Here is a 15,181-nt window from a genome sequence, read left to right as displayed (position 1 = left end):
AAATCCTGTTCCAGGGTAGAGGAGGGCCCTCATGATGGAGGCATGTTGTTAACCCTTTGATTATAAGAAGAAATAAAGTAGAGCAATCAAACTTAGGTATTAGATAACATTTGGCAAACAGTAGTGGAAACGATTACTGTATGTTTAGCAATGGGAAGGTTGTAAATGGCTGCTCCCTAGTTGTGTGGTCAAAGAAAATACAGCTGAGATTATAGCATAAACCTTGGCCCCTCAAAACCTGCATTTTCTTAGTACATGCTAGGCACTATCTTGAACTGATGCAAAACCCACCACATTTAATATATATTTTAAAAGGTAAGCCAATAAAATGTAAATTCCATTCACAAAAATATGTAAGTCAAAATTACATTTCCCTGCCAGCAATTATTCAGCTTCTTACACTTGTGTAATATTTCATATAGCTTTGTGTGATGTAAGTTTCCTTTATGGTGTTGTGTTTTTTAATATATATGTATGTATGTATACGTTTTGAATTTGAAATATATATTTGTATATGTAGTAATGGTATTTCTTTTGATGGAAGAAATTTAATTTTGATGGTGTCATGATTATCACAAGCTCCCTCTTATTTGAAGGGCTTATCAGATACAAGGTGCATGTTATTTTTGGTGGGTGATTTTTTACATACTTCTATCATAGCTGAAACTCTCACTGGTATTTTGTTTTACCAGCTTTTTATTATTTCCTCTTACCATTATGGTTATGTAGAAATGGAAGCTGTTGTCTTTTAAATTTGCTTTCTCTTCTTACCTGGTTCTCTTGCGTCTATCCACACTGGGAACTGGAATAAGTGAATCATGTTTAATTTCTTTTAAATGCAGTTCAAGCAAAGTGAATTTGTCAGTTTATTCAGCTAGTGTAGACTGGGATAGATTGTATTTCAGTCTCACCTTAAAATTTACCTAATGTTTAAGCCTTGTGTGCATTTTATATTTTGTGGTTTTAGCATAGTGAGGTCTCATTACAGTCTTTTAAGGAGTACTTTTAGCAATATATAAGACAAGTTTAAACATAGTTCCCAAACTTGGTTTTGAAGCCAAAGTAAATGAGGTCTTGTAGTGCCACATTCCAGTGATTCTGACATCAGAGGAATATCTGCAGTAATAAATTTTAATATGAAAGTGGATGAATATTTATATGCCTACAAGAAGCAAGACTGGGGTCTGACATGGAGAAGCATTAACTTAACCATTGAAGACACTAACAAATTTTTCCATGAAAACTTTCCCCTGCTCTGGAAGAAAAAAAAAAAAAAGATAAAGCAAGGTACTGACATTTTGACGAAAATCAAATGTTATTTTAAAAAAAGCTCAATAAAACTAGTTATTTAATTTTGTTTAGTGTTTTATTGTTGTTTCAGGTTTCCTGATACTCTGCTGCAGTCTGTGGAGATACTTCTTTTTATGAATTAAGGAGTGAGAGTTATGCTAAAAACTATCTGAGGCCCGACAAAAAACAAATCAATACTCCAAAGTATTTTGAAATATTTCCACAAATGGACTTGTATCTAATGTACATTGTAGATATTTGATACAAAACATTCAGTATTCATCACATTTGCAGCATTATTAGCAAACTTTTTTGAGATTTCCATTCTGGGAAAAATAATGAAAAAAACCCCCAACTTGTAAAGGTTACAAACCTGGTTCATACCAGGAAGCTGGATTAAGGCAGAGATAGCAGAGCAGGACTACATCAACTTGGCCTTGTATGGCTGGGCTGAACTTTGTCAGCTAGAAAGAAGATTGACTTTCTGCTGTTGGTGCTTCTCTCTGCAAGGGAAGACTGGGAAAAGCTGCCAATGAACGTGCGCTCAGCTGTATTTCTGCTGATCAGCTCTTTTGCCATCCCTAGATTTTAAGAGGAAAAAGAGTTTAGTGCAGTGTCTTACAATCCAGCGTACAATTTTTTTCCTCGTTGTAATAACAATTACATGTTTTATAGTGCTGATTCTTTCAAATTTACAATTAAAGAATCTTCATCTTGTTTTCTTTCAGATTCTTCTCATTCTTTTCATCGAGATGAGACTATAGTTATTGCCCTTGCATCTGTGTCTGTACTGGCTGTTTTGATTGCTGCTCTGTTCTTTGGTTACAGGATGCTTGCAGGTAGGGTTTGATGGTACTGGGTTTTTTTATTGTTCTTTTGACTATTTCTCAAAGTTATACTTGTGTCTTCTGCTCTTCCCAGTCTCTACTATATGTTTGTACATAATGCTCCCCTTTCTCCTCTCTGACACTTTATGGTGATATGCCTTTCATAACAGTCCAGAGAGATTTATGATTTCTCCAAGCTGGCATTTTGGGACCCATTTTTCTTCAACAGATCCTCTGCTCAACACAGTTTAAGTGAGGTTGTGAACGTGCTTTATAGTTATTGCCAGTGACATTCAATTATCAAAATAGTTGTGTAGCAGATAGCCTTAAGTTTGTAGCTATCAGCACCTTCACTGCTGATTTTAGTGACTCTGAGAAGATTTTACAGGTTTCCTTTTTACTTGTTATGTCCTTGCCTACAATATGTGTTTCTGCCAAGTCCCAGGTAAGTTGTATTTTTTTCACTTGTAGCATGGCAAAAAAAGGAAACTCTCTGATTCCCTCCCCACCTCCTTCCACAGGAGACCGTAAACAAGGTTTGCACAGTATGAACATGATGGAGGCAGCAGCATCAGAGCCCTCATTGGATCTGGATAATCTAAAGTTGTTGGAGGTAAATGTTCAACTCTGTTTCTTAATCTTCATTTTTATTCAATGTAACACTTATGGTCATATCACCTCCCAGGTATAGTTACAGAAATAAACGTATCAGTGCTCCTGTAATGTTTTCTTCTAAATCACAGTTTAAAGAAGAAATGAAAAGAAAAAATAAAAAAATAATAATAAAAAAGGTTACCACAGTTACATTTTGCCTGGTTTTGTTAGTAATATTGTTGGTATTAGCTAGAACATGTTCTACCTTGAGAAGAAATACTAAACACTGGGAGGTAAGGGGGGAAATTGGAATGTGCTGTATTTCAGCATTGCATCAAAAGATCCATCTTTTTGCTTGACACTGATCACTTGAAGTACAGTGTCCTACTGTAGTCATCTGAAATGCTTTAGTAACACTATTGGAATATAGAATTTATTGCAGATAGAGCAGTGTGTTTCAGTAGTGGTGCATTTACGTATACTCATTCTTCACAGTGGGGTACTCTCTATCTCCATGGCAACTAGAGGCCAACCAGAACTTTCTACTCAGCTTGGTGTTAGACATGTCATTAGAAAGCTGCAAAATGTTATGTTTTCAATTGGTATGCTTGATAGAACTTAGGGAATTTTTAAAAGCTTTTAGCCAGAAATAAATCAGTAGAATGACTGAGAGAATTTCAGAGTGGTACTTTTCTTCTTTTTGCCCATTGGAACTCACACCTAGAGATGCAGACTGCAGAGATGCAGTGTGGTCTGGGCTAATGGTGACAGCAGACTAATCAGCAAAGAAGCTTGGGAGCCTTCTACCAACAAAAAAGTACTTGAGGGAGAGTTTACGAGAGTATAAGGATGTGTATTGTAGAAGCATGCAAAGCCCCAGATGAAATTACTCACACTGATAAGCAGTCTTGGAAAAAGCAGCAACTTCATTGGTAGAGAGATCTGCTATGGCATCTTCTGTCCTCTTTCTTAAATCCTAAGGAGCTGACTCCTCACCCCCAGTCATAAGGTGTTGCAGAATAAATTGTCTTAACCTGTGCTTGCCTTTTGACCTCTCTGTGGGTAGAATACATTCCGGGTTTGTACCTTGAAGTGACTCGCTGCTCTTTTGCAATCCACTGACATGGAAGGACTGAGAAATAGCAAGTCTGTATGTTAAAAGATACTTTATTGTTGAAAACTTTCCTGTTAGACAATTTTATCATCTTTAGAAGCATTACTTCTGTAATCCCTTCTGCTTTCCGTTCCTCCTCCAAGTGTAAGTATTTAAAAAGTAAAAAGATTCTGGTCTGTGAAATCCTTACCGTTTCATGTCTAGGTCTTCCTGAAAATTATTTAAATTAAATAGATAATTCAATTCTTATGTAGTTAGAATTTTTTGAGCTTTAGAAACTAGGACTCTTCCTGAAGGTGGTCCTACGTTTTGGTTTAGAGCAGAGATCACATCTTTCTTTAGTTGCCATGGAGATGGGAAAGGCGGGTCTGTGAAGAATGTCTAACAGTGGGGGCTAGAATAAAGATTCACAGGTAGTAAGGAATTAATTATTCCTTTCTGTTAAAACCTGTTTACCTCTCTTGGTATCTATTTTGCACTACAAATGCATATATTGTTATTACTAACCTAAAAGGTACAGCTTATAAAGCTATCCTAAACCTAAAATGTTTAGCTTAATGTCTGTGATCTCTGGAGCTAATTAAAATTGATCACATAAAAGCTATAAATGTTTGGTAGGCAAAAGTTTAATAAGAGAATTAGCAGCACAAACCACATGGATTTTATTGATTCTATATATAACTGCTGAATAGGTTATTTGTGATTTATTTACTGAGTATTCAGACCATGGATCAATTTAGTAAGATCTAAGTTGGCCTATGCTGAGGTTTCCAGCTCCAAAATAGCTTTTGTGACAGCATTCTAATTCTAGTTTTCAATACAAAATATTCACTATATTCACTATTTTTTGTAGTGTAAGTCAGTGTAAAAGTTCACGTACAATCTTTGTAGAGTGAAAACTTGGGGTTTGTCTTCATTTATTATTTAGTGAACTAATTATTTACATTTTTTCACAGTTGATTGGCCGGGGACGTTATGGAGCAGTGTATAAAGGCTCCCTAGATGAACGTCCAGTTGCTGTGAAAGTATTTTCTTTTGCTAATCGTCAAAACTTTGTCAACGAGAGGAACATTTACAGGATTCCACTGATGGAACATGACAACATCGCACGCTTCATTGTGGGGGATGAAAGATTCACTGCAGACGGCCGTATGGAATATTTATTGGTGATGGAGTATTACCCCAATGTAAGTGCTTCAAAGAAATCAATCATATTGGTTTAGATTCCTAAGAATAGCCACATAACAAGGATGTACTTTAGTATTTGCCAGGTTTTTTCATTGTTGCTTCTTGCACAGTAATGTAAAAGTAATCCATATAAATTACAATTTTAATGAACCTCAGGGTGGTTTACTGTAATACCCTTTAAGATTTCCCAGTTAGTGCTACCAAATAGTCTTACAAATTCTTAGCTGTAGTATTTGCTCTTGGTTACCGTGAAGGTTTTTTTTAGTCAACTGTGCAATATTCAAGGTCAGAATTTGATGAGCTGTTTTTACTTAAAAATAATATAATAAATTTAAAACTTCTTAGTATTAAGACATTATATCTCTGTTATGGTAGTTATGACCTCACTCAGTAGCTGTAAATGGTGGGGTTTTTTACAATGAAACATAGTAGATCCAATATTGTTGTCAAATGAGTTTGTGGTACTATAAATCATGTTGACTTTTTATCCTGTTATCTTCTTTAAAGCTTTCTGTGGCATACCATATTTATTTCGCTGCACCATATATTGATGATGTAGGACAAATCTTAAGAAGGCAGCCTTACTTTCCAGAACCTTATCTTCAAATCTCCTTAGCTAACTGAATGCTTATATCCCTCAAATTCATTGATTTGAGTTCCTAACACTCTATGTGTGTGTGTGTGTGTGTACATGCATAGAAACAAAAATATTTAAAAAATACACAGCATAAATGTGAATTGCCTTCATGAAAGATCATAAAATGTAATGTATATGGCGTTTATATATATGAAAATGCAAAAAATTACATTTCACAATTTATCTTGGGGGGTTTTGGCTTGTGTATGGGAAGGAACTTTAATTGTTCAGTTAAATAATTTTTTTTAATGAGCTTTTTGGTCTGAAGTAAGTGAACTCATATTGTATTTACTCCAGTGTGTAAAGGTGATGGCTGAAGCCTGATTTGTTATGGGGACAGTAGGACAAAACCTGTTTATTCAAGTAGCAAAAAGAAACAGCAGTAATAAATAGCAGTAACGATGGCCTGTCTTAGGGTGTTTTTAGCTCTACATATGTGCTTGTGTTGAAAGTTAAATGCATATGTGTATATAAGTATCTAAATATATATGCAAATTTAAGGCAGCAGCACTTCACAAATATATAAAGAGTATCTAAACTGAAACTTTTAAGTGAGAACACACTTGATCATGTCAGCTTAGAAGAGATGGACATCTAAGAAGAGATTGCAGGGACTAGAAATGACCATAGAAAAAGCTCAGTCGTGCCCGTACCAGATGGACAGTGACAAAGCACGTCAGCTCTGGCCTGCTCTGGCAGAGTGGGCTTATTTTCAACTAATTGAGTTAAGTGAAATCAAGCAAATATTCTGCTCCTGGGAAGCCATAGCATAACTGTCATAACAGGTGATCCGGTTTTGCTGTTTTCTTGAATGAAAGGATTTTCATCTGAAATGTAATTTGATTGAAAATTGTGTCTTGTTGCTTATATAAACAGGATCTGTTAATGATCTGATTACATGCACAGATGAGGCTTATGACATCATATCAGATTCTTTCCCAATATGGTATTAAGAACAGCAAGATTAGTCTAAAATCAACCCACTGATGGTTCGGAAGTCATTGGAAAAAGTGCACAGCAGGTGTAATTAATGCACAGTGTGATCCTTAATTCAGTGAGCAGATGTTCTGCTGTATGTGGAGCTAACAGCAGAGAAGGAAGCCTGCTGTGGCAGCCCTACTAAAAGAGAATTGCACTGTTCAAACTGGAGCCATAAATCTTATTTCAATAAGGAGTAACCCATACAAGATGTGCAGGTAAAATACTCCCCATCCAAAACATCATTCTCCCTTGAAATGCTTTCCTTTTCAGAAATAGGAATACACAAACCAGAACACTTTCACACAGATAATTGTTCTTGGTGGTGCCTCGGTGAAAGCAAGACAGATAGGTTTGACCCAAATTGTGTCGTTATCCAAACGTGCCTTCAGACCAAAGAAAGTAGGTGAGCAAGTAATAAAAGGAAAGATACATGTATTTATCAATCAACATGCTGTTCTGATGGTACTCTGAGCGTGGCAGGTGAATAAGCAGTAAGTTGCAAGCGATGACATAGTAGGAAATACATAATAGCCACAGAATCGTCCCCTCAGTAGTCAGACATTCATGTCTTTTTAGAACAATATAAAAATTGTTGTAAAACACATACAGAATCTTATGATTGATAAAAGCATCAATTTTATCAATATTTATAATCAGAACAAATGTCCCCAATTTAACATGTAACTCATGACTCTGACAAAAATAATTTTAATTACAAATATATATCTCTCTCAATCTTGACTAAAACTTTTCCTGGTTCATTTATATTGAACTTCACTAAAAGCATACAATCACAGCCCTCAGCTAGCTTAAAAAATATCTGGTGGCTAGCAAGCTCTGCAGCAGAAAGATCTTGAAGTTGGTTTGAGCTCTTTATACAGTGAGTGTTTCCCAGTCACACCATGACAACAGTCCTGTGGCCTCCATTAGAGTGGGCTGGGATCTCAACCCACTAAGCCAAGAAAATCTGTTACCGCACCCAAGTTGCTGGCAATTGGAGGCTAATAAGAGTGTTTGTATTTCTTAAAAAACTCTAAACAGTAAGAAAAAAAAAAAAGTAAAATTCTTTAACTCATTTCTAGGTGGATTCTCAGCTTTTTTTTATTTATTACCAAAATCTATTTGAAGTTCATGTAACAGCATTTTAAACAATGAAAAAAAAAAGTTCATGTAAACTTGTATGAGTGACATTTGGTCTGTGTTTTCACCGAGGAGGTTATCTATTTAGGGGTTCCTTGTTCTGCGCAGGCCAAGTCTGAAAAGCTCTTAAGACTTTTGTAATTCTATTAACGAGTGTCAAGAACTTGGTTTTAGTTTTAGCATTGGATTAAAAAAATGTCTAATGCTTCAGTCACTTTAAATTCTGGTATCTCTGTGCCTCCATCTGAGCTGTGCATGTGTTACATACCTGAATGTAAACTCCAAATGGACTCAAATAGCACATACCAGCTTTTTTTGAACCAAATGTACATAACTAATTTTGCAATAAAGTGGTTCTAGTTGCGGCTATGATCAGATGTTACACATTGGTGCCTCTTTAAGATTACAGATTTAAATAGGCAAAAGCAGGGTAGCATGTAGTCATAAATATTTTGTAACCCATATGCGGAGACAACTGGTCAACTTGTTCTTCATGCATGGTGATTTAGTTTGTTTAAACTAAGTATATTGTCATTGGAGACTATGTGCATAAAAACTGCTCAAAGGTGTCATAGTTTGCAGGATTTGGCTCTTGTTTCAGATAGCAGTCTCAGTTTCTAGAGTACCTCAGTATCATAGTTGACACCCTTCTTTCTGGTTTTCTTGGAGATTCCACCATTTTTCACATTTAACTTCTCTTTCAAGAAAAGGGGAACATGACATTCTTTTTTCCTGTTTCTCCAGTGTGTGTGGACTGACTCCTATTCTGAATTGCCTTTGGGTTTTTTTGTTTCGATACATAAATAGATTATAACAGGGGAGATGCCAGTGGGAGATGTCAGGTATTCTGTAAGTGCTAATGGTTTAAAGACCACTATTTAGTAACCCAGGCTGTTTTGTCTGCAGTTACCTTTCTTCTGTTGTTCAACAAGACTTTTTGAGAAGAATAATTGAAATGCATGCTTTGCTTTTGTTTTATAATTAATATCTTTATTCCTGAAGGCAGTCCCTGTGATAAATTTTCTCTTCCCCTTTAGATAAACCAAACGGCAGCACCAGAAATTAATGAAACTTTCATGCAATCTTGTGTTTTAGAAAATCTGGGTAAACACAGAAGCAGTTGCGGGATTACACCTTTCAGGAGCAATGGATAAAACTGACTCTCCTGAAGATTTTGAGTTATTCAACTGTGGACAATGATTTTAATCCCTTTGTTTGTTTGTTTGTTTGGGTTTTTTTTCAGGGTTCTTTGTGCAAATATTTGAGTCTCCACACAAGTGACTGGGTGAGCTCTTGTCGTTTGGCACACTCTATAACTAGGGGCTTGGCGTACCTGCACACGGAACTACCTCGAGGAGGTAAGGCCAGGAAGGGATGCCAAGATGTTTAAGATACTCTTATTTCTGTCAGGCAGTAGATTCCTATCTTTCTTTTTCCTCTGTGACAGTACAGTGAGTAGGAAATGATGAATGCAAATAGATGTTACTCAGAACTTCTCATATGTTCTTTCCTTCTGAACAATCCCATGTTGTGAGCTGCATCTGTGACACTTGTGTGAAAACATGGAGTAAGAGCCAGCAGAGCCCCAGAGAAAGGCAAGAGGAGGAGGCAGAGTTGTGCAGTGCTGCTGTATCATGGCAACAGATGACTGAAGACCTGAAGCACTGGATGTCTGTCTAGCAGAGAGCAAACAGATGGGGTGTTCTGTTTTGTTTTGCAGTTCAGACACAAATCACCGAAGCAATTTTTAGTTTCTGTGTGAACTGTATACACGAAGAGAAATAATTAAATCTTCTAACTCCACTGTAGTTTTATTTATTTTTGTCTGAGGGTGTGGGCCTAGTCTTCACTGTGTACAAACAATACTGCTGGACTTTTAGTGTTTTATAATAGCACAGGATGTGACAACATATTGATTTATATCTTTATATCTCTGCTTGCATGCTTCAGCCAGCATTTCAGCAGCTGAAGTATCATGATTACAAAGCAGATAGTCTGAAATCTGTGATGTATCAGGCTGCAGAATATGGCCTGGCACTGAAGTGTTAGCTTTTTGGCAGTAAATAAAAGGATGGTATCATTAATTCTACGTTAAGGTGCTAATGTTTGGATTAAAATTCCAAACTATATATCTCAAATGTTAAGCATCAGCTCTACCAAAGAATGACAACTGAAGATGCTGTTAAAAGTGCAAGGCTGAAAATACCTAAATCAGTAATTCCTATGTGCCGTTGAAACTGCAGCTATCATCTTAACTTCATCATTTCGAAATGTGCAGACAGTTGTGTCCATTAGTAGTCAGAAAATGTGTAAACTTTCCATCAGAAAGAAGAGACAGCCATAGACTGGTCTATGAATGCTAGGAAGGAACTCATGGAGTAGAATAAATTCCACAGTAAAACTGGTTCAATAGTGCTGGCTGCTTTACTAATAAAATAAATTGTATGAAAACTAGGAATAACTGAGGTTATTCTTTGGAAAAGAGCAGATCATTTGCAAGATGAACATGTTCAGACTCTCTGGAATAACATTGTCTACGTATCTTCTGCATAGGTGCCAATTCCAATCATAATGTAAATAGTTGGTGCTGTATTTGACACAGGAGTGTGGATATGAGAGAGAGCATTTGGAATGGCTATCAGGGCTGTGGCAGCAGGTCTGTGCTTAAGTACATGATGTCTCCCCTGCCAAAATCATGCTGAAGTATCCCTTGGAAAGCAGCTTACTGGCAAACATTAGAACTGTGTATAGCAGTAGCCTAATATATCGTATAGATACAGTGAAACTCTGAATGCCAGTTAGTTTTCTATAGATAGCATACTGTGGAGCTTACTGTAAGGAAACAAAAATGTTAGCTTTCTAAAAGATAAGTTGATGTTCTGTTTATAAAAATAGCTAAGCAGACATGATGAGATTCTCTCATTTTGCCAAACAGTAGAACTGCTCAAATATTAACAAGCACTTCCTTATGTCCAAATAGACCATTACAAACCTGCAATATCCCATCGTGACTTGAACAGCCGCAATGTACTGGTAAAGAATGATGGAACATGTGTAATTAGCGATTTTGGACTCTCCATGAAGTTAACTGGAAACAGACTGGTACGCCCAGGTGAGGAAGATAATGCGGCCATTAGTGAGGTAAGTACAAATGAAGATAAACCAGTGTATAAAGGTATAGATTGAAGACAATTTAGTACAGAAGTAACACTGAGAAATAGTTGTTTCTGTTGTTAGAAGGCGAGTGTTAAGGTGGTACAATTCCTGTAAGGGGGAATTGCTGCAGTATGGGTGAAGAGTGGCTGAAACCTTGATAGGAGGAAACCGGTTTTATTCTCAAAACACTCGGAAACAAACCTAGCATTTTGAAAGGTGATAGATTGGCAGCCCTGGAGGCTGAAGTTTTCTCTGTGAGATATGAGAAGATGCAAGGTAGGTTTGGTGGCCGTGTTGTTTGCAATGATGTGGTACAGGTTCCTTCAGTCTTGTACTGCAAGTATTAACTGAAGACCAAAGGTTCTTTGGTGGGTTTGGTCTTGATTTTTCTGAAATGGTGGCATACCACATTCTGCATCCTACAGCCATTTCTCTGTGTGTCATCTGCAATTTTCTGGACTTCAGAGGGATACATCTGGGAGAGTTAAGTGCATGTAGAAAGACATGGGCCAACTGAGAAAGAACAGAGACAAAGTAACAGGGGATGCTTGAAAGAGTACCTTATGGGAAAAGATGAAAGCATGAGGGTTGTTTAGGGAAGTAAAGACAGAGACAGGTCTTTGAATATATAAACAGCTGCTACAAAGAGAAAGGGATCAACTGTTTGCATTCACTGTGGGTAGGACAAGAGGTAATGGGATTATGTTGTAGGAGCGAAAATTTAGGTTAGTTACAAAGAAACCTTTCTAATCTGTAGAAGGCAGCCAAGGTCTGGAATGGACTGCTGAGGAAGACTATGTAGAATTTGTATCTCTTTATGAATTTAAGGAACAGATTGGAAAAACATCTGCTAGGAGTGGGTTAGAATGGATTCTGGGCAGAAAGAAGAAACTGACTTCTTAAGCTTTCTTTTTTAGGATGCTTTGATTCAGAGAGTGGGGTTTTTTGTTGTTTTTTTCTGTAAGCATAAATACAGTGGCATCTGAATATAGGCTACTGAAATACAGTGAGACTATTTTAAACAAAGAGTAAAAGTTCCTAATGGTTCAGTTATTTGTTGTCTTTGTGCTTTTATAGAAAACCTTTACATTGAATTCAAAGAATGTGTTTCACAGTGCTAATCACCTTCCCTTAGAAAGCTAGTGCTACATTAATAGTAGCTAGTGCTGCATTAATAGTACCTAGTGCACAGGTCCTCTTTTTAGGTCTCCCCTTGCTGAAGAAAGAAACAGGGAAACCACTGTTTAAAATGCAGGGATATGGAATAGTCCTGTGACAAAACACTGTCCTACAAGTACTGATGAGTGATTGCTTTAATCTAACATATTTCCTAGTGGAAATTAATAGATACTTTCCAAGGCTGTTAATAACCTTTGACCATGGAAGATGTAGGGGAGAGCCTTGCTGACAATCCAGGAATAAAGAGAACAAGTTCCTTGTTCAGCAGCATCCTCTTCCATTGTGACACATACCTTGGTGTTTAACAGAGTAATTTCAGGAAAAAGAAACATTTCTGCTATATCGTATTGCATCTGAGAACATTTAGTAAGGGACAAACTTATTTTGTTTTGGTACATACAAAAAAAGTGGCAGAGTAGGGAAAGGGTTTTATTATGACTAGGCTCCTGATAAGAGTCTAGAAGCTGAGAACATTGATTAGAAGAGAACTGCATTTTCCTTAACTGTTGAAAATATCAAACAAAGTAGGGTATTAAAAAAAAAAAAATCTCCATAATAAATTGACTTTGGAAATTGCTTCCTGATTTGAAGCTTTGTTTTTTTGTTTTTCCAGGTTGGTACGATCCGCTATATGGCCCCAGAAGTGCTTGAAGGAGCAGTGAACTTGAGGGATTGTGAATCTGCTTTGAAACAAGTAGATATGTATGCGCTAGGCCTTATCTACTGGGAGATATTTATGAGATGTACAGACCTCTTCCCAGGTAACTAAAAGAATTGGAAAAAAATATAATAGTAGAAAGTGGTACCAGCAGCCAAAGCTACTCCCTAGCTATAGCTTTTTAAATTGAAGAAGGAAAGTAAATTTCTCAATTGTTTTTGCCACTAAGTCGGTGCCATCTAGTGTTCAAGATGATTGTTGTCAGTACAGTGTGTTTGAGTGTGAAGCATGGTTCATGCTGAAAGACTTTAAATTACCTGTTTAAGCAGTTTGCAGGCTTCATGGTAATTGCAATTAGAGCATTATTATTATTATTGTCTGGAGTTTACAAACATTGAGAGTTGGGCTGATGGCAAAGGCAGTACTTTCAGTTCTTAGAACTGGTAAAAGCGCCTGAAGTGTCTTTCAGACTTCCCTCGTGAAAGGATGGATGAGAAAGTGCTGTCATTTAATGTAACCTTTAGTCAGTCATACCTTTGTTTATGCTAGTGACATTGAAAATTCAGGGAAATCCTTCATACCTGTAACATAAAACAAAAGGAAGTAGACTTACAGAATTTAACATGTGAGATTGTCACAACCACCATCTTCTTCCCAAGATATAGCATATAGAGTTAATCTGACATGCAGCATTCTCTCTGTAGTCAAGCAGCTGCACTTTATGTGCAGAGACTTGTAATTTCGCTGGGCTTCTTCCCAAAAGAAGTATATGAATATATTCAGTCAGCAATGTTTCATGGAAATTAGGTGTCATCCTCAGGCTCTAAGACATTCTGAATGTGCCACTCAGCCAGCAAAGTTTGAAGATGCTAGCCTTCGAGAGGTTGCTGAACAATACTTTAATTCATTTGCAGTTAATTCAGCTTTTTTTATGAAGTTAGACTTTGGGGTAAAGTGAAGAATGTCTCGATAGACAGCAACTTTGATACTACCTTTCATCACCTGAAAACCTTTGCTCTGCCTTTTAATCTATGATTTTTTTTTTTTTTTCTTTCTTTCTTTTGCTAACAGGGGAATCTGTGCCAGAGTACCAGATGGCTTTCCAGACAGAAGTCGGAAACCATCCCACTTTTGAAGATATGCAAGTCTTGGTGTCTAGAGAGAAGCAAAGACCAAAATTCCCAGAAGCGTGGAAGGAGAACAGCCTGGTGAGATTGTTTCTTTGAAAATATTCTATCCTTTAACAAGCTATAGGGTATACTCACTTAAAAGCAATTTTTGAATACATTCTTTTTTTTAAATTTTGTTAGTATTTAAGGATTGGGACCTGCTTCTGTCTGGACTTCCTAAGCATTGAATTCAGTTTTTAAAAAGCCATTGACATGAAAGCTAGATTTATTTTAAGGAAAAATACTGTGATTATTATCGGATGCTGAAGTGTGATACACAGAACATAACTTGTTATATTAAAGGTAAGACAGTATCTGTAGTATTATGCATGAAGTGCCCATATGCTAGCTGAGAAACATAAAGGCATTTTCTGCCTTTTGACATCTTATAAACTAGTAACACCCTAACGAAGTTGGTAAAAATGTAAATACATTCTTCCAAAACTAAAATCTATAAATGTTGTAATAAACTTTTTCTGAAGTTGTATAGTCCTCAGAATTTCACAGAATCCCAGAATCGTTTAGGTTGGAAAAGACCCTTAAGATCATCGAGTCCAACCATTAACCTAGCACTGCCAAGTCCACCACTAAACCTTGTCCCTAAGCACCACATCTACATGTCTTTTAAGTACCTCCAGGGATGGTGCCTCCACCACTTCCCTGGGCAGCCTGTTCCAATGCTTGACAACCCTTTCAGTGAAGAAATTTTTACTAATATCCAATGTAAACCTCCCCTGGCACAACTGAAGCCATTTCCTCTCATCCTATCACTTGTTATTTGGGAGAAGAGATCGACACCCATGTCACTACAACCCCCTTTCAGGTAGTTGTAGAGAGCGATAAGGTCTCCCCTCAGCCTCCTCTTCTCCAGACTAAACAGCCTTAGCTCCCTCAGCCGCTCCTCATAAGACTTGTGCTCCAGGCCCCTCACCAACTCGGTTGCCCTTCTCTGGACACACTCCAGCAACTCAATGTCTTTCCTGTGGTGAGGGGCCCAAAACTGAACACAGTACTCGAGGTGCAGCATCACCAGTGCCAAGTACAGGGGAACAATCACCTCCCTGCTCCTGCTGGCCACACTATTTCTGATACAGGCCAGGATGCCGTTGGCCGCCTTGGCCACCTGGGCACACTGCCGGCTCATATTCAGCCGGCTGTCAACCAGCACCCCCAGGTCCTTTTCCACCAGGCAGCTTTCCATCCACTTTTCCCCAAGCCTGTAGCGCGCCATGGGGTTGTTGTGACCCA

At 37.4% G+C, this 15,181-nt stretch overlaps 1 protein-coding gene across 3 annotated transcripts in view; it reads left to right on the top strand.

Moving 5' to 3' along the window:
• Window positions 1-15,181, top strand: part of BMPR2 (bone morphogenetic protein receptor type 2) — a 113,638-nt gene that overhangs the window by 82,936 nt on the left and 15,521 nt on the right. For all 3 annotated transcript variants that reach the window (XM_069781735.1, XM_069781736.1, XM_069781737.1), the window contains exons 4-10: window positions 2,019-2,129; window positions 2,639-2,730; window positions 4,782-5,012; window positions 9,015-9,129; window positions 10,752-10,912; window positions 12,720-12,867; window positions 13,836-13,972. In XM_069781735.1, the coding sequence (XP_069637836.1) occupies window positions 2,019-2,129; window positions 2,639-2,730; window positions 4,782-5,012; window positions 9,015-9,129; window positions 10,752-10,912; window positions 12,720-12,867; window positions 13,836-13,972 (995 nt within the window). The remainder of the gene's footprint in view (window positions 1-2,018; window positions 2,130-2,638; window positions 2,731-4,781; window positions 5,013-9,014; window positions 9,130-10,751; window positions 10,913-12,719; window positions 12,868-13,835; window positions 13,973-15,181) is intronic.

Source organism: Haliaeetus albicilla, chromosome 4 (assembly GCF_947461875.1).
Source record: "Haliaeetus albicilla chromosome 4, bHalAlb1.1, whole genome shotgun sequence".
NCBI lineage: Eukaryota > Metazoa > Chordata > Aves > Accipitriformes > Accipitridae > Haliaeetus > Haliaeetus albicilla.
This window is presented reverse-complemented; position numbering and strand designations above follow the sequence as displayed.